Below are 25,667 nucleotides of genomic sequence, written 5' to 3' on the forward strand. Positions count from 1 at the left end.
CTCGGTGTATCCGGATTCCAGTCGCTGCTTGGACGGTCTCTAATCCTCCTCCAGGATTCAGACTTCTGTTTTGTACCTGCTACTGCCACAAACTGCCCGAGCGCGCCGCGGCTGGCCTCCGCCCAGACCCAGATTCCTCTCTCCTCCCGGCGCCCTCGACCAGGCAGGCGTCCCGCTGCTGGCCAGGGCTCTCCCACAACCCCGCGTCCTGACCCCATTTACTCCTTGGGTCCCCGCGGGTGCCATCTGGCTGGAACCGCGGGGGAGAAACTAAAGGTTGGACGTAGTCATCCCTGCTCTCTGCCGTCTTCACTCGCCCCAAATGAAAAACCGGGGCTGCCGGCGGACGAGAGGCAGGAAGGAAAAAGCTTAGACGGGAAACGGCCTCGGGGCCCCGCCGGCCCTCTCCGCGGCGCCCGCCTTCCCCGGCTCGCGGGCCGCGGCGCCCCCCGGAGTCGCCCCGCGCCCGAGGCCGTCCCCGGGTCCCCGCCGGCTGCTGGCGGCGTGCGCCCCCTCGTCGGGGACGGTCCGGGGGACGCGCGAGGCGCGGCTGCTGCAGCCACGCGAGCGAGGGCCTGGCCCCGCGCTCCGGCCCTAAGAGGGTGAAGCAGGAAATAGGCGACGAGCGAGGCCGGGGCGGGGGAAGGGGGACCCGGGGTGCGGGCGGAGGGCGGCGGGGGCGGGGCGGGGGCCGGGCGCGCGGCGGGCGCACTCGGAGCGGGGGCTGCACGCGGCGCGCTCGGGCCGCCCCTCCTCCCCGCGCCGCCGGCCGCGGCCCAGGCTCCCTCGCTCCGCCACTCCCCGCCCCTCCGCTCTCCCTCCCGCCTCCCCGCCTTCCCCGCCCTCCCCGCCTCCTCCACCTCCTCCTCCTCCTCCACCTCCTCCACCTCCTCCTCCTCCTTCTCCCTCCCGGCCTCCCTCTCCCAGCCAAACTGCCCGCCGGACCCCAGGCCGCCTCCCCGCCGCCGCCGCCCCGCCGCCGCCCGGCCTCCCCGCGAGCGCTCCACCATGGACAGTCCTGTTTTCACCTTATAAAGATGGCGGTGCGGGATCGCTGCAACCTTTAGACTAATGACTGTCCGAAACATCGCCTCCATCTGTAATATGGTGAGTGGCGGCCGCCGCCGCCTCGGGGGTCGCGCCGGAGGCACGGCGAGGCGAAGAAAGGGAAGCCCGGGCCGCCCACCCGCCGGGCGCCGGGGTGGGGGCGGGGAGCGCCGGGGTCCGCGCGGCGCGGCCAGAAGTTCCCGGCCCCCGCGCCCGGCGGGCGGGCCGCAGCCCCCCGGGGCGGCCGGGGGAGGGGCCCGATTCCCCCGCCCCCCTCCCAGCCCCGGGACCCGGGAGCCCGCCCGCCGGTGCCCGGGCGCGCCGCCTTGCCTCCGCCCTCGGGCTGCGGTGGAAGCGTCCTCGGGGGGGGGGGGGATAAGCTGAGGATGGGGGGGAACCCATCCCGCCTTTGCGGTAGATAAAGCCCTACGGGTCTCCCTGTCCGCCCTCGTCTCATTTTGACTTCGCTCCTTAAACTATATTTAAAATTCACTTTTGCAAAGGCAGTCGGTGTATCTGGAGAAATTTGAAATGTAATAAAGCTGAAAGTGCAGAATTGTGGTTGGAGAAGTGAACTTCTACCTGGTTTGGAAAGCACGGTCCTGTGCTTTGGATGCCTCAATTTCTCCACCTGTGAAAGAGGGACAAGGTTATTTGGCGGTAACATTTGGAGGCCCTGAGGGCGGGGCCGTCTTTGGGCGTGGAGGAGGTCTCCAGGGTTATCTGGCCTGATCTGCTGCAGACCCCTCCGAGGCTGGTGAGCGTGGTCTGGTGAGCGTGGCCACAGCAAGCGGATGTCTTCGGGCTCTGGCGGGGCTGGGTCCATGATGCGGTGCTCACTTTAACTTGGTTTTCTCCCATTGCTACTCTCCCTTCTTTTTCAGTGTTTGCAGGAACAGCTTCCAGCCCTTGGGTTCCCAGGGTGTACCTTGCTGGCACCCCCACTTGTCAGAGCTTTGGGAAGCTCAGCTTGCCCCCCTGGAATAAGGCAGTGGCCCTCCTGGGCAGGGTGAGAGTGTGTGTGTTTTGCCTTCACTCTCGGGTGGTGGGGGCATTCCCCTCCATCAAAGGGCCCCTCCCTTGGCTGGAACACGTGTTCATTTAATGCCAGTTTGGGGGAAACCTCCCTTGAAGCTCTCATACAGGCCCCAGAAGGGAATCTGAGAAGGCAAGATTGAGAAGCCCTGGGGTAAAGTGATCTGGCTACCCTTCCCCCATCGCACAGCTTTTTAAATCTTCTGTCCCACATTCTCCTGCAAGATTAGCACAGAGGGCAAAGGAGCATTCAGGAGCCATGTGTTCGCTCAGGGGTGCAGTCAGGACCCACTGGCGCTGGCTTCAGTTCTCAGCACCGCCAGCAGAGCAAATGCTGGGGCTTCCCGGAGTGAGAGCTGCAAAGGTACTGGCGCAGGACCAGTTAGATGTGGTGGGTGGCTCCTGCAGGAGTTCCGTTTTCTCTCCTTTCCTTCCTTCTCCGCACAGAGACAGGTCTCCTGCTCCTTCCTGTCGAGTGGTGTTAACGTTGGTTTGGTGCAACGAAAGGGTGATGCCTTGCTTCCTGGTTTTCCTAAGACCAGTTTGTGAGGGCCACCGGGAAACCGGAGCATCTCTGATCCTCCCTCCTGCCTGCTGTGTGGCCTCAGGCTGCTGGGCCAGTGAGGCATAGTCCTAGCTCTTGGTGGTGTTCCTTTCCTGCCTGGGTGCGGTGACACCCCTCTGTAGTGAAATAGCCTGGGAACTTGAGAGCTCACAGGTCCCAAAAGGAAGCCAGCATCTAGACCGCCCCCCCTCCCCCATGCAGCTGGGGCTTCTTGGCACACCTGGGCAGAATGGCACAACCAGGTTCCAGCAAAACTCAGGCTGCAGGGAAGACATCAGTACTGTGTCTGCAGAGTTGACACCTCGTGTGGAGTCCCTGAAGCGGCACCAAAGTTAGGGTGGTCACCCGGGTGAAGTGAGGAGCCAGTAATTCCTAAGTAGGGAGTTTTCTGTTCCTAGTTGGACACTGTGTCTGGAGCAAGTGCAGGTTCTGGTTCGAACATGTACCAGCTTTTTGTCCTTGAACAAGTTGCTGTCTTACTTTCCTCACCTAGAAAAGGGATGACCGTGGTTTCCTCCCTCATTAGGCTGTTGTATTAAATGAGCTCCTGTACTACAGGGCCTAGTACATCGCAAGCATTCAGTGAGGGCTTGCTGTTATTATTAACATCTTTCTCATTATTATGCCACCTTCCAGTGTGGCTTAAAGAATAATGAAGATGATAGGCTCTTGGAAGCAGCCACTAATATAAACAAGCCCACGTTCATTTGTGCAAGTTCATTTATGCAAACCAAGCCAAAGGGCAGGATGGAAAGGCTGGGATGAGAATCCTTAACCCCACCCCTTATAAAAGCCTGCTCAGGTCAGCCCTGCCCCTCCCAGTCTCCCTTCCCACGGGAGGGAGGGAGGGAGAAGGCTTGGGGATGAGGAGACTGTCTTCACCTGATCAGATGTACTTTTGCACCAGACCCCTCCTTAGGTTCTTCCTGGATGATGAATTGTTTCCAGGTAGGTCTTCTCTGAATCTCTGTTGACTGGTTATAGTTTCTCTCTGGGGCTCTCCTTGGTCTTTTCTGCTCCTAACATGATTAGGTCCTGGCTGGTTTGCGTAGTTGTAGAAGGAGCAAGTGGCAATTGCCTTTTCTTCTATGCAGAAGAAAGTTTGGCGTGTTTTAACCAGGCGGATATGTCCAGAAAGGGTGTTAAGAGGTACCATTCTCCTAGGTGAGACTTGAACAAGCCAAAACCTAGCTTGGAGCAGCGGACTTGTTTCCTCTGTCAGACAAGAAAGGACCCAGCCGAGCAGAAACAAAACTTGTAGCAAATCCTTTATGTGATTGAGGAATGAACCCCTTCTCTTTCCCTCATACTTCTCCCTGGTTTAGATACGGAAAAGATCCACATTCCTCGGCTTGTCTCCTTATACACTGAGGTTTTATTGTCCCTTGGGAGGGTAATGCTGGTTCCTACCGATTTGTTTGAGTTTTACATTCGTGTGAAATCCTGCCGCCATGGTTCTTAATCAACTTGCTTGTGTCAGCTTTAGCCACCCGGTGTGTCTGCTTCTGAGATAGTAAGTAAGCTTGTTTGGCTAGTGTGTTGTAATTTTTAAAATGTACTAGCTGCTACCAAGCATGAGGAAATGTCCCTTGTTGGTAATCCTCTGATTTTTGTCCAGATAAATGGATTTAACTTCCTATTAATCACCTTGCAAATGGAAAGTTTTTTGGTTTCACCCCCCTGCCCCCCCCACCCCCCATAAGATTTCGGTTTGAAGAGCTTGAGAAATTTTCTCTAGAGGAAGCCTTTGCTGGGAGAAACCAAATGTGTCCTCTAGACTTGTACCAATGCAAATTGGTCTGAATCATCGAATCTTCATTTCATTTGTTAATAGTGCTGTAAGATGTACCATAGAGAAAATGCTGGGTGTCAGATTGACTACGTTTCTGTTCCCGTAAGCAACCATTTGTTGAGGACGTGCTGTGTTAGCGTTGGCATGTACTATGGGCAGGTGCTCCATAAATGAACGAGATGAGGCCCAGCAGTTTCTTATTTTGTGGGTGTGACACTGGTAAAGACTGAACAGTTTCAGTAAGGTGCATTTACCTGCACAGCTGAAGGTGCTGCAGAGTCTCAGAAGCAGTACAGTGAAAAGGCTGATACCACAGCAGGTGTTTCTTTAGTATAGTTTGCATTTGGTCCGAGTTTGGTTTGTTTTTTTTTTTGTTTTATATGAGGACATGAATCTAGTTAGTGTACCTTCGAATGGGCATCTGTCGCAGTGCCTGTCTCTTCAGTTGAGCATGAGCGTAATGGTAACGTTGGACAAATTGTTGTCTTTCTTGGGACCCAAGTCTTTCTCACCTTGTAAAACTGATGTGTTTTGGGGGGGCTGTCCAGAGCTTCTTAGTGAACAGTATTTCTTCGAGTCTTTATAAAAAAAAGTTCCTTCCCAACATGGGGCAAGCATCTGAAAGATAATTCAAGGCACTTTGTGAAAAATCTGATGATGTGGGAGGGGCCAGGTGTTCTAGAGGCCCATGAGTTGATCCGCGGTCCATCCCTGACGATGCGGCTGTCAGAAGCTCATGGAAGGATACAGGCTTTGGGATTTCTCAAAAGAGGGTGCGCCCAGGGTGGGGGCGGAAGGGGTCTCTCTGGCCTGGGGGTTCACTTTCTCTCTCAGTCGTCTTTGGGCCAGTGGCACCTACTTACCATCGACTGATGAAAAGTTCAGCACACAGATGGGAAGTCTTGTGGAAGGCGGAATGTCCTGTGAGGATGGAATGTCCTGTGAGGACGGAATGTCCTGTGAGGACGGAATGGTGGGCCTTGGCCTCACCAGCATCGCAAACCAAGGGAGAAGTTCCCGTCCCTAGATGGGCACTGACCTGTCCTTTCTTCACTTTGAAACTCCTCAACACACTATGTCATGAACCAAGCACTATAATTTCTTTTTTAACTGCTTTATTGACATATACATTTGGCATATATTTAAAGTGTTAAAAAAAAAAATCCTTAATTGTCTCTCAACCATTGAAGGACCTAACCACCTTATTTAAAACTGTCGAATATACCAGATATTAGCAACTTAGTATTCCTTGAACAGTCCCAGGATATTATTGGATACCACAGTGAGTGCCGTATTTGAATTGTTTTAAATAAATGAAGTTTTTCTGATATGAAGGGTAAGTAGAACTAGTAAAAATTTGAAACAAAGCTAGAGGATTTTATAGAGATTGTTTTATCTTGTTAAGTCAAACAGCTGAGGCAGTATTTTGAGACTAGTTGGGAAAAAATTTTAAAACTATTAAAAAAGTATGTACATCTTGTAACTTGGGAGGAGACATAATTTATCTCTTCTTCTAGTACTGTCACTGTTGCTTCCCGTTCTCGAAGATAATTGGAGACTGTAAGCTTTGTTTAACGTATCATCTGGGAGTGGTTAAAGTCACATGTGAGGGTCTACTGTGATAGTCATCAGATTTTAAAAATTGTAGCCTGGGGTGGGGTGGGCTGATGTTTAAAGAAAAATTCTCTTCTTCTGGTCTCTTGGTGTAACATGTAGATGTTTGTGTTGGGTCAGGACCTGACAATTAGGCCTATAGCTTTTTCTCTGTTTTTTCTTGGAATCCTAGAGGAAAACAAAGTTGAATGCCAGTATTTAGTTAGCATGAAAGATTGTAATATTCTAAATATCCACTTTTTATCTAGTTCACTGATACAATAAAACCTACTTATTTTTTTGACTAATGTGGAATTTTGGTATTTTGGCTTGTAATAGAAAGTAATTTTCAGTTTGGGTCCTCTTAGCATTTAAGAGAAATTTCTGTAGTTTTCATGTCCCCTTTTCCCCAGCCTGCTGTGTCTAGTTCATTCAGATGACTTGAGGCTTTATGATAGTGTGTAATTCTGTGGTATCATCAGAAAGGTCTTTCCTGGTGGCTTTATCTCCAACCTATTCATGGAACCAGCCCAAAACAAAGGGACTGGAAGAGTTCGGTGTCTTTTAGGAGATGTAATACTTCTGGCCTATTTTAATGCACATTCTTGTTAAGTCTTTGATTGTGATGAAACCAAAAGCTAATCTAAGGGTTTGAAAGGCCTGATGATCCTTTAAGAGAAAAAGCCACCCCCAAATGAAAGAGCAAATACTTTTTTGAGAGAAATAAATTCTGTATCAACAATCAACCCTGTCATTAAAGGCTTCTTGGAATGTTTCTGTACTGAGCTTGTTGCCAAGAATTTTGGGTATGTCGTAAGTCCTTGACATGCAGTTTTACTACAGTTTTAAGAACGGTTGTTTGTGCTGGATGTTGTTAAGTGTGGAAGAAATCCTGTTGGTTCTCAAAGCTTCGCTTTCCACCTCTTGATCCAGTCTTCTGCACTTCCAGTTCTGATGCCACTTTCAGAGCCTAATCGTGCTTAAAAGTAGTTTGGACTTCTGACTCTTTTTCTGGGTGATGATAGATTTCAGGCGCACAGAAGAATACGGAGAATAAGAGAGGGAACCACCCGTGTGTTTCCATCTACCACCCAGTGAAGAAAGAAAACACTACAAGCACAAGCGAACACTTCATCATCTCACTCCCCCTTCTTCTGGACAGTGACTGCTGCTCCAAACTTGACGTTTATAGACTTCAACTAGATGTGTCCGTCAGCCGGATACATTGTCATTTTCTCCTGTTCGAAACGCGCTCTCTGATACTGAACAGCTCCTTCTCAGTTTGCTTTTCCATCATTATGGCTTTGAGATTTACCCATTGGAATGTGTGTAATTCTGGGTTATTCGCTGCTATCTGAGCTTCCATCACGAATCTGCTCCCAAGTATTCATTTTATTTTATTTTTTATATCAATTCAGTTAGCCAACATATAACGCATTGTTAATTTTTTTGGTATTGATTTTATTGTTGAGTAGCACTTGGGTTTATCATGTGTTGTGTTTGTCATGACAGCTTTGAACTTGTCGCCCTATGCCTCTGTTTAAGGTTTCTCTGTGGGACCTGCCTCCAGGAGAAATTGCTGGATCCAAGGAAAGGGGCATCTTCAGCTCTTAGTACATTGCCAGGTCGCTCTCTGGAGCAGGTGTGCCCGTGTGCGTCCCACCGGCGGCGCTGCGGAGCGCCAGCTGCTCCGCGGGCTTGCAGACGCCCGGTATCCGGAGTCTGACATTTTGCCAGGCTGATGGGTGGGAAGGGGTATCCTGGTGATTTAAAATGTTTGCTTCCCCGTTTACTAACAAGGCCAGACATCTTTTCCTGTGTTTATGGGGCTGGGTGGTTTTTAATCCAGGGACTCAGGGGACAGTTTTCCCAGGCTTGAGAGTCAGGATGGCAGTGTGCCTTCTGTCTGCAAACGGGGAAAGGGAGGACGCAGGGGAAGACTGGGAGGACCGAAGGGCAGGTCCAGAGCGGGAGGACGGGAATGGAAGCTGGAGGCTGAGGGAACGGTAGCAAGGAGGTGAAAGTGTACAGTGAGAAGATTACAGACCAGAAGTGAGATGGTGTATTCACGGAGCGCCGGAGCGCTGAGAGTGCGTCTGGGCTGCCTTACTGCGCTGTCCTGGCCTCTCTGTTCAGGGTACGTCGTGCACGCTTTGACCGAAGTCGGCTTTGGTGAACATGTGTCTGTTTCCGGGGCCTCTTCCATGGAGAGCGGCAGCAAGGCTGGACGCAGGGAGTTTTCCTGTTCACCCAGTTGCTTTTTGACGTTCTTTCAGAAAGGCGGTGTGTTTCTCTGGAAACGGCGCTGCAGTGAACTGCACACGTGCCTTCATTTCTCCAGGACGGAGGCCCTGAAATGGAAGAGCTGTTCCGACGATGCGCCTGGCTGCGGCTTTCCTGGGTGTTGCCAAATGGGCCCCGACACGGTTGCATGATGTGGAGCTTTTCTGGTGTGTGGCTTCTGTGGCCCTAGTCCCAGAGCCTCCGCCTGGGCAGGGTGTAGGTAGCTCTGGGGTGGGTTTTAGGCACCTGGGATTTTTATTTTTTGTAAGTGCCACAGCTGATTTTGATAAGCCTCTGAAGCTGAGAATCCACCGTGTTAGACGGGCAGCTCGGCAAGGACAGGGCGTTCGGCACAGGCACATCTGTGCCAGCTGCTCAACCAAGGATTACAGGAGAAGGGAGTGGGGGGCTGTATGTAGCGAGCTAGAATGGAAGAGTTGCTGTGCCCGGAGGCAGTGCTCATCACATATCACTGTCCACAGGAATTACCTGGGGATCTTGTTAAAATGCAGAGTCAAATTCAGTGGGTCTGGAGTGGGGGATGAGATTCTGCGTCTCTAGCATGGCCAGGTTCTCCCAGCTTGGGGAGCACACTTAGAACAGCAAGTCCCAAGGGGGAAAAAAGAGACCGACTTCTTTCTTCCCTACAGCTTTCAAGTGCACAGAGTTTGGGATTTGGAATCCTGCTAGGTAGATCTCGAAGCCCGTTTCTTCCTCTCTTTATAACACAAAGAGGAAGGTGATAAAATACCTTTTGCACAGCATTTTTGGGGAGACTCAAAGGAGATCATACTGCCTGTGAAAGCATTTTGTGAACTGCGATGCTCTCACACACATTACGTTCTGTAGTCCTCTTTCTTGTAGGGAATTAATGGTTTCCTTCAGTTTGCTCAAAGCACAAAGCTATTGTTAAAAGAAATTGAACAGATTTAGGGAAAGCTACCAATAAGTTGAGGTAGTTTACGGATACACCGAACATGGGGAAGGACAACACACCGACCTCTGAGACTCCCTGGTTTATTGGAATTCTGCTTTCATTTTGACCGGCTGTCTGCAGTTAGTGGGCATTTTGGGAGGAGTGGGGTGGGGGTGGGGGTTGGGCACAAGCAGAGGCAAAATTCACCTCGTGTGGTTCTGAGTGCAGGTGCTAGGAAGCGGGGGGTTCCCTTCTCACTGGTTTGTGGTGGGAGAGGAATGGGCTAGGGAGAGCCCCACAGCTCTCTCCCACTCAGCTCTGCAGATGATAGGACAGTAGGGAGGCCCTTGGATTTATTCCCCAAGTCAGACACTTCTCTCACAGTGTGGAGGGATGTACTCCAAGTGGTTACTGGGTATTACTGATCTACTGTAGGTACAGGTAGAGTTACTCAGCACAGACCAGGCTTGGGGTCAGCCCCAGGTTAAGCCACCAAAGGGCACGGCCATTTAAGTGCAGCATTTCAGGGTGCTTTATTTATTGGGGATACTGCCTTATCCACCTGAGAGAGGCAGTGTGGTCTACAGGGGGAGGGCGAATAAAAATAAAAAAGTGACCTTCAGAGCTGGTGTGTATTGAATGCTGCAGTTTCTTCCCATTCCCAGCCTCCACTCTTTTTATTCGCACTTTTTCCCTATGTCTTTGAATCACTTGAATGTCATAGTAGTTTTCCTTAAATCTGTGCAACTTCGTTTAATCTGGCCTCGTTTTGTGCTAAGACATCTGTGAGGTAATGGGTTTGATGAGCTAGTTATATGCTTTTCTAATGCATATCAAAAACATAATTGCTAGAGATGCAAATATCAGAATCATTCTGCTGTACACCTGAAACTAATATAGTGCTGTATATCGATAAGTCAATAAAAAGACGCAGAATTGCTAGAGTTGGAAGTGTTCATACTGGAGCTACCTAAGATGATCTCACCTCCCTCTGGGATTCATGGGTTTAGTTTGGGGAGGCATTGGCTCAGATAAGAGTTTCTTCATGGCAGGTTCAATTAACTGGCTATTTGAGGAGCCCCCCTCCCCCTTTTGTAAGTAATCTCTTTGTCCACCTTGGGTCTCGAACTCATGACCTCAAGATCAAGAGTCTTCTGCTCTACCGACTGAGCCTGCCAGGCACCCCTGGAGGAACACTGTTACACCAGTTAGTAGATGACAGGTTAGTCAGCTTCCTTGGGAGACCGGTTAGCCTGTGGAGGAGATCTGGTTGGATGCCCCCCGCTGCTGTGGGTTGGGTGTGAGAGTTGCTGTTGTTCTCACTCCCAGAGATGCTTCTTGTCACCCGTAACATGGGGGTGACAAGAGAACTTCCCTCCCTGGGGCATTGTGGGGCTGCAATGGAATCATTAACGTTTGGTGCTTACCCAGGACCTGACCTTTCTACTAGTGTTTTCTTCCAGTGCCCCTGGCTTTTGCACTAGCCCTGGAGTCCAAACGATGTAGCAGAAAGTGCCCTGGTGTCCAAGGTCTCAGGTTCCAGTGTTGACGCTGCCACTCTGTAGCTTTCCAGACACGGGCCTGGTGACTCAGCCTCTCAGAGTCTGAGACGTGAGGAGCCCCTCCTGCTGGGAGCAGTGTGAGAAGAGGAGCCCCGCGGGGCAGGGTAGCCTGGCTTCCAGTTAGAGACCAGATGGGGGCCGGGCGAGCACAGAGGGGACAGAAGGAGGAAGAAGCTGTGATTTCCTACTGAAATGTCGATGGTAGACAAGGTGCTGATGGCGTATGGCGAAACTTTTGTAATCATCAGTAAGATACTGTGTTTTTCCCTTTCCTGATGATGAGGGCACATCATGTAGGTGGAGACTTTTGGCCATCTCATAGGCATCTTACAGACTCTTGTATTACCTGGCGCACACAGTTCAGTGTTCCTAGCTGAGAGACACATGAAGTAGCTGAGTGCAGTTTCTTTTTCTTTTTTAAGATTTTATTTACTTATTTATTTGAGAGAGAGAGAGCATGAGCTTGCGTGCACCTGCGCAAGCCGAGGAGGGGCCCAGGGAGAAGCAGACTGCCCGCGCCCCAGGTGGCAAGCAGGGAGCCCTCCGCAGGGCTCTGTCCCGGGACCCTGGGATCATGACCTGAGAGCCAAAGGCAGGTGCTTCACCGACTGAGCCACGCAGGTGCCCCTAAGCTCCGTTTCTTCTAAAAAAAAAAAAAAAAAAAAATCGCCTGGGTGGCTCAGTGGGTTAAGGCCTCTGCCTTCGGCTCGGGTCATGATCCCAGGGTCCTGGGATTGAGCCCTGCGTTGGGCTCTCTGCTCCGTGGAGAGCCCGTTTCCTCCTCTCTCTCTCTGCCTGCCTCTCCGCCTACTTGTGTTCTCTTTCTGTTAAGTAGATAAATAAAATCTTTAAAAAAAAATCAAAAACAAAAACAAAACTTAAACTTTTTTAAAAAAGATGAGTTTCCACCGTAGGAGTTTCCAACTGTGCAGAAGCTATAATGTTGACGACACACGCACCATCCGGTCCTGGCCTCCGCGCAGTTTCTCCTCGCAGTTCCCTCTGCTTCCGTTCATTGGTATCTTATGCACGTAGAAGCAGATATGTTTATTTCTCTCGTCGTTTTTTAAAAACACAAGCAGTGCTTTTAGCCTGTGCTGGTCTATCCTGATCTGCCCCTGCTTTCTGTGCCTTGGAGGTGGGTAGCGCTAGTCTGGGAAGAGCGTCCCCATTCTTTTTTAATGGCTTGCAGAGTATTCAGTTCCTTGAATGTACTGCCCTGGCTTACCTAGCCCCCCACAATGGGCAGAAAGGTAGTTTTCCAGTCTCTGGCTTTTACAAACAAGGCTATAGGGAACATCTATCCATCCATATGTCCACATACCATTTTCACGTGTGGGGATAGAGCTGTCACCTCATTTCTTAGAAATGGATTTGCATTTGTAACTTGGATGGATTTCGCCAAGTTGCCCTCCACCAGCAGCAATATGTGTGACTCGTTACCCACAGCCTTGCCAAAGCCGTGTGCTCTCCAGAACCCTTGTGGTCTCTGCCAGTCAGGGGGAGAATGGTGTCCTCGTGCACTTGTAGTTTGCGCGCCTCTCCTTAGGGGAGCTTGAGCAGCAATTCACACGTTCAGGAAAACAAGCTCCATTTCATTTAACTGTTTTGTTGTTGGCAATTATTTTCCGAGTCTGTAGGGAAGGACCAGTTTTACTTTGCCTTTCAATCTGTCACAGACTGGTATTTTTGTAAAATACAATGAAAAAGAATTATTAGCAAAATGGAGTTAAAAACTCCCAAGATACATAAGCACACAAACCCCTCTTTTATGATTAAACTTGACAGATACAAAATTACTCTATCCATTCGTCTTACCTGTTCTTAATTTCTGAACTTAGCTCATGGCAGTAATAATACCTTGAGTGATATTGCTGTAAAGAATTCCTGACTCGTCTCTTTTCTCCCATGGCCACCCTGTTTGGGGATGAGAGAAGAGAGAGCAGAATTTTCTATTTTCTTTCTTTCTTTCTTTCTTTTTTTTATTTTTGAAGACTTTATTTATTTGTCAGAGAGCGAGCAAGCACAAGCAGAGGGAGAAGCAGGCTCCCTGCCGAGCAAGGACCCTGATGGGGGCTTGATCCTAGGACCCTGAGATCTTGACCTGATCCAAAGGCAGACGCTTAACGGGCAGAGCCACCCAGGTGCCCCGACTTTTATGTTTTCTATTTCAGAGTCAGTACTAGATGCTTTCATTCCATTAGAGTAAAATATGTGTGATGGTGCAGGACTGATTCAGAGGGCAGGGGTGCCGCGCAGACCCATCCGGCTACACCAGCACCTTGCGTTCTCCCATGCTGGGATGGGGCGCTGGTGTCCTGGTGTTTCATTGATGAAGACCTCGAGCTTGAATTACTAGAGGGCGTTGGGTGGGTGGAGAACACTCAAAATCCCCATATAAGTCAAATTTGCAGAGCTGTCCTCTTTGACCTGGGGCTTTGCTGGGAGCCCGGGCCTTCCCGTGCTGCTTTTCTGGGGAGTGACGTGACGGCAGGGGCTCCGGGGTGAAGTAGGAGCTGCGGAGACCTCATGAGCAGGGTGGCATTCTTGGGGGCTTGGTTGTAGAACGTTGGGTTGGGAAGGAGTTTTGCTTGTAGCACACGGAGTTCAGTGACTGTGGGTGAAAGTTCCTTTTTCTCCCCCTCAGCCAGAAGATAGACACTGACCAGGATCTTTTGTTCTGCTTTTGAGTTGAAATTTTCTCTTTGCATGAGGACTTTTTTACACTGTCGCTAGGCATGTGGAGAGCTGTTTTACAAACCGGAGTCTCTGGCTGCTCTTTAATGTCCCTTCCCGTGATGACTGGGGATCATTATGTATCCCAGGGTCATCTTTCTTCAGCAGCCAGACGTCTTTGTTTCTGTGTTATGATCATTAAATGAAGTCATGTTGAGGTTTTTTTTTCACGTCTTTCCCTACCCAGTATCCTGTAAGGCGTGGAAATGGCCCGCTACTGTGGCGCAGGATAGAAATGTACTTTAACTGCCTTCTTGTGGATGATGGCCCCCGGGGAAAGCCTGGAGAGACCCGGGAGGGGGCTGAGCGCGCTCGCACCGGGAGCTGGGGTTGCAGTGTGACGGTGTTCAGATCCCGGGTTCACAGCAGACCTCTGCTTCATACGACCACCTGACCTTGGCCAGGTCCTTCCCTTAGCTATGAAATGGGGCTGGGAAGTCCCCGGGAATGATTTTTCTGAATGGAGAGTTTTGTTCAGTGTTGCTCCCTGGGACTGGGTGACCGGTCTGCTGTCTGAGCAGGACGGACATCCATAGCCACCTTGGGCTGCCGCGCCCCCGGGGGTTAGGTGTCGAGGGCATGAGTGCCCGAGAGCCAGGGACCACGCGGTCAGAGGCAGCTCTGGCTCTCTGCCTAGTCCCTGGATCTGCAGTTCGGGAATTACTAAAAATATGAATGAGAAGATCCTCTCCCCTGACTGGCGGTCAGGGGCCTGGGCTCGGAATCCGAATGGCCTACATTAGAGTCGTGTCTCTGCCTTTACAGACGGAGTGAAGGTGAGCAGGTTCTCTCCCTTTCTTCAGGAGTAGAAGAAGGATAATAAGTGTAATCTGGCTTGGGCTGGACGAGAGCAGACGAGAGGGATGGAATGTATGGACGTGCAGTCTCTGAATGCGTGGCCCGTGCTACTTACCCCCTTACCCCGTTTGCACATTACTCAGTCGGCAGATTGATGTCGGCGCCTTATTACACGCCCGAGGCTCTGTTAGGTCCTGGCAAACCAACCAGACCTGATAGAGCCTGGCTTCATGGAGGTTATGGTCTCGTGTAGAGATCACCAGGCTTTTCGGTCAAGGGCTAGATGGTAAAGATATTGGGCTTTGTGGGCCACAGTGTCTCAGTCACAACTACTCCACTATTGTGAAAGTAGCTGCAGTAAGTCAGTGGACACTTGTGACCGTATGCCCGTACAACTTTATTTACAAAAGTAGCTGTGCCGGATTTGGTCCGTGGACCATCACTTCCCAACCTGTGGTTCAGTGGGAAAACATGTTAAATAATCACCAGGATATTATCACAAATCATGGTAAGCTTTATGACGTTCCATACAGGATTCTGCGAGAGAGAGGTAAAGGAAGCTAGCTTTGAAGAAGTGGCATCGAAGCAAACTGGCGAGGGGAGGGGAAAGTGGGGGCCGTAGCTCAAGGGCCAGGGAAGTGGCCACACCAGTTCTGAGCCTGCATTTCTGCCTTTTAGAGCTACAGTGGATATTTTGTTCAGAATTACAGCCTGCATTTCTATTTTTTAGAGGTATGACAGCTCGCAGCTTCCTTTGGATTTAAAAAAAAAGGAAACTTTCCTGATATATAATTCATTCCAGTTCTCTCCCCCTTCCCCACCCCCTCACCCCGTTATAATCTTAACACTGAGAATTGAGCAAGCTGTATTAATAACACATTTTGGGGTGCCTGGCTGGCTCAGCTGGAGCGTGTGACTTTTTTTTTTTGGAACAAGAGAGACAGAGAGAGAGAGTGAGCGCATGAGTGGGGGAAGGGACAAAGGGAGAGGGAGAATCCCAAACGATTCTGCACTGAGCTCGGAGCCCGTTGGGGCGCTCGATCTCACAACCCTGAGATCATGACCTGAGCCAAAATCAGGAGTTGGATGCTTCACTGACTCAGCCACCCAGACGCTCCTGGAGCGTGTGACTCTTGATCTCAGGGGTTGTGGGTTTGAGATCCATGTTGGGTGTAAGAGGTTACTTTAAAATTTAAAAAAAAAAAGAAAGTCTAAAAAAATATATTTTGTTATGCGTTCTTGTGGTAGGTTCTTTTTCTATGACATTGTTTTCCTTATATAACCGTCAGTAACTAAAAATTTACAAGTTAGAGCAGTAAGATTGCACATTATTTCATTATTAGGTATAAAGTGTTTTACCCCTTAGAACTCATTTCTATTTTGTTTTAAAGATTTTATTTATTTTTGAGAGAGCGAGAGAGCACAGTTGGGGAGAGGGATAGAGGGGGAAGTGGGCTCTCTCTGGTGAGCAGGGAGCCTGATGCAGGGCTGGGATCATGACCTGAGCCGACGGTAGACACTTAACGGATTGAGCCATCCAGGTGCCCTCATTTCTACTTTTTGATGCTGTTTTCTCTTTTTGCCTTGTTAAACTTAATATTATTTACTTTTCCTGCTTGGCTAAAGGTTCACAGCACTTAAAACCATTTGGGCCAAAAAAAAAAGTCCGTTTTCCTATTGACTACATCCCGAGTTTTTCCTGACTTCCAGCCTCCGTTGTATATTTGCTTTAAACAGGTTGCAGTGTCCTGTAGAGATTTTACAGAAAAGGACAGGTGTGCTGCTCACTGTGGCTATTTCATGGGGTGCCTTGGAGTTAGGGGTTTGCCTGTACAGCTTTGTGCCCTTTTCAGGTTTTCCTTCTGCCATTCTGGGATTCTCTTGACGCTCCTTGAGAGTCAGAACAGTTTCGTGGTCAGGAGCCTCCTGGGGTGAGTTCAAATCCAGTTCGCCGCACTTGGCTGTGCGAACTTGGATAAAGTTCACTACCGTCTCTAGGTCCCAGTCCTCTTATCTTTAAAATGGGGACAATAATGGCATTCACCTCCAGAGTTAAATGGTGAGGTGATGGTGACAGGAGTAAAATACACATCCTGTCCTGACGGCAGTGACTGGGCGTAGTAAGGCTGATGTGTGTTATCTTTTGTTGTTATGATGACTAATTATGCAACTCCTCCGTAACCATGCCTAAATTGTGGCAGGTGGCTCCTGACTCATCCTGAGCTCTTGGGCTGTGTCACCTCATTTTCATTTCACTCTCTCTGGGAGGCTGTAAGAATGACCTTCAGTCGTCAGAAGTCAGGGACTGCTAGTCCTTGTGAAAGCTCGTTCTTGGTGTATGTTTGTACTTTGAAAACTTAACTTGATAAGTAGAATGGCCTTTTGAGCATAGACCTAAAAATGTGTTTTCAGCCAACAACATTCACTTTGTCATATATTTTAGCCCTTGGCTTATTATTAGGGACTTGTTCTCTGAGTACTCAGGAAATCCTTACATGTTGTTTTTGGCCTTTTGTGTGTCTGTCCCTTCTTTGTGCAGCCTTGAGCGAGGCTGCCTATCCTAGGATTCACAGAAGTGGGCTGTCCTGAGGTGATCTTGGGCAAGGAGGCTTACTTCTCTGGGTCTGTGAAATGGGTCTAGCTGATCTCCAGGGATGCTTCCTGGTCTCTGCGGTTTTCTGCTCAGGCACTGCCATATGATGGCGATCGTCTCATCGGCTTTTATAGACCTCGTAGTGTCGTTCTGATTGTATCATTCTCTGGGGTGAGATTCTGTGTCTTTTTTATTCCCCCGTGGAAGACATTCTGATATGCTTTCCTTATGAACTGCTTTTAAAATCGCTTTGAAAAGAAACGCCTTTTCTCTGTGCATCTGAGGCATCTAGGCTTCACCCTTCCCGGTTGTTCTTGTTGTTTATTTGCTGATTTTGCAGCCCCCCCTCGGCAGTCACAGAATTGCTCTCAGAAGGGCTCTGAAGAGCTAACATTACAGTCTTCTTGTTGGAACTTGTCCCAGCCCAGATTCTATTTTTAATAAAGTGTGGCACATTGTTTTTCAAAGGCCACCAAATTTTTTACTGATGGAAATAAGATCTTTGTGCTTCTATACCTCCAGACCCTGTGATTTACCACCACAGATTGGGTTTTTTGTTCAGCATCTGGCCTCGGAGCGATTACCCTCCGTGCCACCCACTCTGTCTTTTGTGCTTCTGCGCGGGGCGCGAGCAGGAACGCAGGCTCCTGGCTTTGTAGGCTGCCCTGCCGTTGACATCGTGTTGGTGACAGCCCGGGTTCTGCTTGACTCTCCCTGCCTGCCGAGCGGTCAGATGGGCTGGACACCAGCCTCTCTCCCCTCTCAGCCAGGAAACCGAGGCCAAGAGAGCGGAGTGACCAACACCAAGGGCACATTCCTACTGGGAGGAAGAAAATGGCCAAATGTAGTCTGAATTATGTGCTGTGGGCTTTAGATAGCTGGTCTGCTGGCTATTAGTTTGCTAATTTTTATTAAACCTTTTGTATGACAAAAATAATACATGCTCAGAGTAAAACATGTAAATGGTTGAGAAGAGAACCTGAAAAGCCCCTTGGTGATCTCCCAGCCCCGCCCTTAGGCCCTAGGGATGACATGAATGATTTCTGCGGTATTCTGGAAGGGGCTTCCTTTAGTGCAGGGGCGGTGAGTGCGGGCAGGCCTGGTCGGCTGTGTTCACGTGTGGGCCTCAGGTCGAGTGCTGGGCAAAAAGCAAGGCTCTGCGTCTGTTGATGAAATGAGCGACATTTCCAGTATTGGCCTATGCGTCGTCACTCTCTAACATGCTTTAACTTACTACTGTATCTTGGACAGATTTTATAGCAGTACCTGTGTGGCAACTTCACTGGTTGCACATGCAAGGGAGTGAGAGAGAGAGAGAGAAAATCTGAAGCAGATTATGAGCTCAGGGCAGAGCCCGACATGGGGCTTGATCCCACAACCTGGAGATCATGACTTGAGCTGAAACTAAGTGTTAGATGCTTAAGCGACTGAGCCACCCAGGTGCCCATTAACTTTACTTTTTAAACAGCTGCATGGGACTCCGTCATATGGTTCACTGTAACTTTTTAACCAGTTCAGATTGTTTCCACCTTGTTTTCTGTTACAAACCTTGCCACAAGGACCCTCTGAGACATTGCCTGCTAGTTGTTCCCTCATTTTCCATCTTCCTTTTCTATTTTTCTTTAAGATTTTATTTATTTATTTGACAGAGAGATCACAAGTAGGCAGAGAGGCAGAGCGGGGGGCGGGGAGCAGGCTCCCCACTGTGCAGAGAGCCCAATGTGGGGCTCGATCCCAGGACCCTCAGATCATGACCCGCGCCGAACGCAGACGCTTAACTGACTGAGCCCCCCAGGCGCCCCTCCATTTTCCATTTCTAATGTTCGCTAGTCATGGCTGCTCAGGTGAAGACCACTCTTGCCAGCCTCCCTCGCAGCTAGGTAGGGATGCCATGCGGGTGCCCCGGGTGGGAAGCAGGGCTTATGTGGTGGAAGTTTCCTATTGGTGCTGTAAAAAAAACACCACATACTTAGTAGTTTCAAATGACACATTTATTCTCTTAGAGCTCCAGAGGTCAGATGTCCTAAAATCAAGGTGTCACCAGGCTGCACACCTTCCAGAGGCTCTGAGGGAGGATGTGTTCCCTTGCCTTTTCCCAGTGTCTGCGGCTGCCTACATTTCACAGCTCACAGCCCTTCCTCCGTCTTCACATCCCCCCCTTGGAACTCTGCTCCTGTTGGTGCGTCTCCGCACTGACTCTTGCCTCTTGTCTCCTTCCTCTGTGGACCTTGTGGTTACCCCGGGCTCACCCACATAATCCGGGTCATCTCCCCATCTCAAGATCCTTAAATTAATCACACCTGCACAATCCTGTTTGCCATGTGGGGTCACAGATTCACAGCTCCAGGGACGAGGGCGCAGACGTCTTGCAGGGGCCACTCTACTTTCTGTGACAGGCACTCCCGGAGCCTGGGGGTGGTCAGCGAGGAATTCCCTGAGAGCGTGATGGGGCGCAGCCTGGTGAAGAAGCTGGGGAAGGGCCTTCAGATGGGGCGGGGGGGGGGGCGGAATGTGAGGTGTGTGAGGTGTGTGAGGAGTGGAATGAAGTCGGTCCTGACAGGCAAGGCGTGGGTGGCCAGAGCTGACCCCAGAGACAGCAGCGGGGACTTGGTGGTTTTAGAGTAGATTTGTATTTACGGAGAATACTCGTGCTGCCATGTTGATGTGGGGTTAGAGGTGGGGACATGGGTGTTAGGACGCTGTCATAGCTCCAGCGAGAGTGGCCTGGCCTTGCTGGCGATGACAGGAGATTAAAGAGGAGCAAATGGCCTGAAAGGTGGAAGGAGCGAGAACCCAAAGACAGGGTGGGTGGGTCAGGGAAGGCCCCCGGGCTAGATCTCCTCACGGCCAGAAAGCAGGCAGCATTGTCATTTACTCTGTGAGGAAAGACCAGGAAAGAGTTGGATTTGGGGGAAGGAGAAGGGGAGGCTCTAGTTTGGAATAGACTGATTGGGAGCGCCTCAAGCCATTGGAAATGCCCGTTTACATCCAGTCTGAAAGAGCTCAGAAGTAAGTTTTCTGGGATGAAGATGAAGTTGGAAATGGTAGCTGCTGCTTGAGGCCCCATGAGTGGTTATTGCCCAGACCCTAGAGAGGGGCATGGAGAAGAGGCCTCAGTGCCTGGAGAAGGCCAGCCGCTCAAAGTGCGCCCTGGAGTTGGCCGTGTTTGGAGCACGTCAGGGATGAAGTGGGGGTAGAATCCAGACAAGAGATGTGGAGGTGAGGAAAGAGAGACAAGCCTTCAAGAGTATTACGGACAATCTCTAACAAATTGTATTAGTGTCCTGTTGCTGCTGTCACAAAGTACCATAACTTAGTGCCTTAAACAATCCGGATTTATCATTTTGCGGTTCTGGAGGTCAGAGCTCTGAAGTGGGCCTCCCTGAGCGAACATGAAGGTCGTACCGGGTGAATCCTGCCTGGAGGCTCTAGCAGAGACTGTGTCTTCCCTTATCCAGTTTCTAGAGGTTGCCTGGGTTCCTTGGCTCCTGGCCCCCTTCCTTCATCTTTGAGATTGGCAAAGGCCGATGGAGTCCTTCACACATGGCATCACTCTCATCTACCATTCTGCTTCCGTCTCCCACCTTTAAGGCTCTTTGTGATCACCTTGGACCCACCAAGAGAATCCGGGACAGTCCGCTATTTTAAGGTCAGCCGACTGGCAAATTAATCCCATCTACAGCCTGAATTTCCCTTTGCCATTAAGGAAATATAATCACAAGTCCTGGAAATTAGGACATGGGCTCTTCAAAGGACCATTACCCTGCCTGTATAGGTACTTTTTTTTTTTTTAAAGAAAGATTTTATTTATTTACTTGACAGATATCACAAGTAGGGAGAGAGGCAGGCAGAAAAGAGTGGGGGGGAAGTAGGCTCCCCGCTGAGCAGAGAGCCTGATGTGGGGCTCCATCCCAGGACCCTGAGATCATGATCTGAGCCGAAGGCAGAGGCTTAACCCACGGAGCCACCCAGGCACCCCCTGTACACGTACATGTTGTGGTGTAGATGGAATGGTGTAAGAAGCCCCACTACCCAGCACTCAGCTTCAACAACGAAATTGTATCCCCATGTCTCTGCACCTCAGCACTGGATTTTTTTTTGTTGTTGTTTTTAAAGTTTTTATTTATTTATTTATTTATTTGAGAGCGAGTGCAGGCATAAGAGCTCTGCAAAGCTGGGTGGAGAGGCAGAGGGAGTGGAAGAAGAAGGCTTCCCGCTGAGCAGGGCTTCATCCCAGGACCCTGGGATCATGGCCTGAGCCAAAGGCAGACGCTTAACCGGCTGAGCTCTTCAGGGGCCCCTCACCACTGGATTATTTAAAACAAATCTTAGACGTTCTATCTGACTCGTCTGTAGTTGTTTTGGAATAGAGAGTTCTTTAAAGAAGTTGAGCCGTGATGCGACAGTGACACTGGTGGAGGTCACTGGGGGAGAGGTGTGGGAGAGTGTGCACGCATGTATTTTTAGTGGGAGAGGCACTGAGGCATGCTAAATTCTTCACGTTGACCTTCAGAGCCCGGGGCAGAAATGACATGGTGTAAACATCTGCCATGAGCCTTTACAACAGGTATGTTCAATTCTGATGGGAAGGATCTAACTGTAGAGGAGACATCGGATTGGACAAGAGAGAGGGCTCCTTCATTAACCGAGGGACATAGGTTGGAAGGTTTGGGAGTGAAATTAAGGGAGTTCCTCCCTGCTGGTTTAGTTTAATTCAGTTAATTTTTTCCCCCCCTGTATTGAGTTGGAGGCCAGGGAGAGGCACAGAGGAGATCTAGGGGATGTGGAGGTTTTGATGAGCTCCGGGAAGGTTGGAAATTGTCGTCGTGGCGTAGAGAATGAGTGCCCTGAAGAGACATTGTTTGAAGTAGGACCTTTTCGGGGCCACTTGAGTGAATTCGGGTGAATCCAGCCAGCGTGGCTGTGTGACTCCCACTAGCATTGCACATCTGTGTGGGGGTATGTGTTCAGAGAAGGTGGACAGTTCGGTTCTTGCTGGGTTGGTTTTCGTTAGGTGGTGTGCCCAAAGGACAAGGTGTAGGTTGTTTGTAAGAGCCGTGGAAGTCAAGATCCCTGGGCTCTAAGCTGAATAAGAAAGAAGGGGAGCGAGAGGTTCTGGGCAGCACATGGAGTGTGGATGCCTCAGGAAGCCGGCAGCCAGAGCTGAGCCTGGGTCGACGTCAGGGCAGCGAGCAGATCCGGAGGACGTCTCTGGGAGCGAGGTGCTCGAGTGGAGTGGAAGAGGAGGCAGCTGGAAAACAGGACCTCCAGGGACGGAGAGAGCGGACTGTGGGACTGCTCCCCCACATGGGGATGGGGACCACCCTGATGACGGCAGCAGACGGAGGGTAAAGGTGGGTCAGCCAGGGGAGGACACAGGAGGGCCTTGCCAGCACTGGGAGGCGTGGGCATCAGAAGGACAGGTGTTTTGAATAGGTTTTTTCTCTTAAACTTTGCCCTCCGTATGAATGATCACCTCCCCAGCACCCCCTCCAATGGGAAAGTATTAAGATAGGTTGAAAGAAGCAGACTCGATCCAAGAATTCCTGAATAGCAAAAAGCACGGATCAGCTTGAATATATGGCTGCCTCGTAAAGGGAGATTTAATGAGCTCTGTCTCCGTGTGCTGTACTTTTATATCTGACATTCCTCCTGGGCTCTAAGCCATATATTCTAATGCTGCTTCCGATATGGCTGTGGGGGTATTTAATATGCATTATTTGTATTGATTTATGATTGAGATAGAGCTTTTTTGAAAGTTTTTAGTGATTTTGTCTATGCCATAAAAATCCTGCTATAATATGCTAAACATTATTTAAAAGATCCGGCATTGGGGCGCCTGGGTGGCTCAGTGGGTTAAGCCTCTGCCTTCGGCTCAGGTCATGATCTCAGGGTCCTGGGATCAAGCCCCACATCGGGCTCTCAGCTCAGCAGGGAGCCTGCTCCCCCCTCTTTCTCTGCCTGCCTCTCAGCCTGCTTGTGATCTCTGTCTGTCAAATAAATAAAATCTTTAAAAAAAAATGAAAGATTCGGCATTATATATGGGGTTGCATTATTATGAAAGGTGGTGAAAACTACACACATACACACACACACAGTGAAACTGTTGAACACACAGATGACCACCGAACTCAAAGTCTCAGAAGACAGGAAAAGGAATTCAGAATGTGGGCCGTGTAATGGACCTAGAGGACATGGGAAAACACTTGGCCCTTAGCAGTTTGTTCCATGTGGTTGCTCTCCTAGCATTTGTTAAGATCGTGGGCTCCCAACTGTGACTCCTGGGTTCAGGTCCCAGCTCTGCCACTTATAGACTGTGATCCTTGGGCGGATTTTTAACTTGTAAACCTTATGTTCCTATTAAATGGGGGTTATGATAGTACTTACCTGTTGGATCGTTTCGAGAGTCAATAGCACAGTCCCTGGCACATAGTGGGACTACCCAGTAACTTCCCACCATCTTGTTGGAGCGTTAAACTTGACTTACTAATTTGATGCATTTGGGAAGTGTTGGGTTTTAAAGGGCATTGCTCCCTTATTCACGATATTCCTTGGACATTTCACTTTCCCAGGCAAGACCCTCCCCCACCCATTGAAAGCGCCGACTGTCCACACTCCACCCTCCTCCACCCCTCCTCCCTGCGGTCCACACCCTCAGTTCCGACTTTACTTTTCGTCTCGGCGACTTTCCAGTATATTGTCTAGTGTATTTGCTTTTTCTTTCTGGCTATCTTCATCCGCTAAAATGTGAGCTCCGTGAAAGTGGGCTTCCTTATCTGTTTCTTTCACTGTTGGAGTGCCACTGCCTAGAACAGTGCCTGGCACATAGTAGGTGCACAGTAAGTCTTCATCAGAAAGGAGAAATGTGCTTGGAGAGTGGTGATATGAATCTTTAGACCACTAAGTATTATAAAAGCTGTCGAGCTTAAACATGGTTTATTCACAAGTTCTTAATGATAGTTTGCTTCTTTGCCTATCAGACCAACTTTCCTGTTAGAAGATCATCGAAGCCACCAAGTAGAGCAGGTTTGAAGGGATGATTAGGTTGGATGAGGGGAAGAATAAGGCTGACATTATTAATTCATTTGCTGATTTACTTCTGACACGTTTTTTCCTAGTGTGAACATCACCACCCACTATGAGGACCCGGGGATCAACAGAGGACTCTGCTAAGGGTCTGTTGTCCATTTTACCTACAACAGAACTTTTCTTTTCTCTTTCAGGGCACCAATGCCTCTGCTCTGGAAAAAGACATTGGTCCAGAGCAGTTTCCAATCAATGAACACTACTTTGGATTGGTCAATGTAAGTATTCAAAAATTACTATTTTTATCAAATGTTTGAGAGCATTAGAAGCAACTTAATGGTAGTTTTCCTTACTACCAATTTTTAAATAATTTTTCATGTGTCTTAGTTCCTAGGAATGGCACATGTTGGGAAGGGAGAAGTTTAGTCCAGTTTTTAGAAGTGTAGGTTGTCCCAGTAAAAGGGTTTAATTATTGCCTTGTTGGGTTGGATTCTCACCACCCCCCCCCCCCACCCAACTTACGCGATTTCCTTTGTACACATAACTTTCGGAGCAGTTTTGTTAGACTTTATGTCCAGATCAGCTTATATCATCTGGACGAGCTCCTTGGGCAGTCTCTGTTTCAGTACGCGTCAGTACAGCCAGAGCGTTAAGGGTGTTACCAGCTCATCCCCAATAACCGTTTAACCATATAAGCTGATGGTGGTACTTAAAACAGAGGTGGGTCGTGGGGGAGAACCGGGACCCGTGGATTGCAGAATTCCTTGGCCCCATTTTGTCTGTGCTCGGCAGTGGCTCCCTTGTGTGTGGCCACGGTTGGCAGGCTCTGCTTCCTTGGTAAGTTGATCCTACGTACTAAGGCCATATTACCCGCCACCCTTGTGAGCTTTCTTCCTCACCCGATCCTTCCCCCTCTGGCACGGAGGTTTTCCACACACCAGGTGTTAATTCCTAAGAATCCGGTTTTCGGGAACAATGGCTCTCAGCAGAATCTGCCCATACCCATGTGTTGTAAGTGGTAGTTTCACTGGGGAAGCTAGAAGTGTTCTCAGTGAGTGAATGCCATGTGTGGCTTATGGAAAGAACGTTGGCTTCGAAGTAATATGGACCGAGTCTAAATTGTGCCCGTGCTGTTTACTAGCTGTGTAGTCTTGAGCAAGTCAGTTGGCCTCTCTGAGCCTCCATTTCCCCAGCTGTAAAGTGGAGACCATGCGACCTCTATTTCGTGAGTTAGAGTGAAGGATCGGTGAGAGCTCCTAGTGAAGATCCTGACGGGAGTCTGAGACACACAGTGGACACTCCGTGAATGTTAGTTCCTTTTCTTTCCCGGGAGTCATCCCCTGGCTCGGCTCCAAGCGTTACTGAAGTGTGTCTAGGTCAGGGCAGGGCAATGAGTCGAAGGGCAGAGGATACACGGGAATATAGGGCGTTGTGTGGGTGAAACACTGACTCCTCTAATTTTATTAGCTTTTTCTAGTCATTATGCACAGGCCTCTGCTTAGCTCTGTGAAGGTAGTTACTCAAGTTGTAAGAAATTCTGCCTTTGCTAGGGAATATACGAATGGGGAGAAGAGAATGAAGGCCATTTCCTAGTTTGTGGAAGCGTTGTGAGATTAAATGTATTAATAGCTTCATTTATGTTCACTTCGAATGGTAATTCATGAAAGTTCCAGCTTCTCTTTAAAAAGAGGTTTGTCTCCTGTTACATAATTGTGTCAAAG

General features: G+C 49.6%; 1 protein-coding gene across 2 annotated transcripts in view; it reads left to right on the forward strand.

Moving 5' to 3' along the window:
- Positions 1–863: 863 nt before the first annotated feature.
- The window catches only part of USP46 (ubiquitin specific peptidase 46), a 55,569-nt gene continuing 30,765 nt past the window's right edge, over positions 864–25,667 (forward strand). The window contains exons 1-2 of one of the 2 annotated variants that reach the window (XM_059161546.1): positions 864–1,107; positions 24,144–24,224. In XM_059161546.1, coding sequence (XP_059017529.1) covers positions 1,072–1,107; positions 24,144–24,224 — 117 coding nt within the window. In that variant the 5' untranslated portion in view covers positions 864–1,071. Of the gene's footprint in view, positions 1,108–3,485; positions 3,596–24,143; positions 24,225–25,667 lie in introns of those variants that run through there. The other variant, XM_059161553.1, reaches the window with a different exon arrangement.

This window comes from Mustela lutreola, chromosome 1, assembly GCF_030435805.1.
Source record: "Mustela lutreola isolate mMusLut2 chromosome 1, mMusLut2.pri, whole genome shotgun sequence".
Classification (NCBI taxonomy): Eukaryota; Metazoa; Chordata; class Mammalia; order Carnivora; family Mustelidae; genus Mustela; species Mustela lutreola.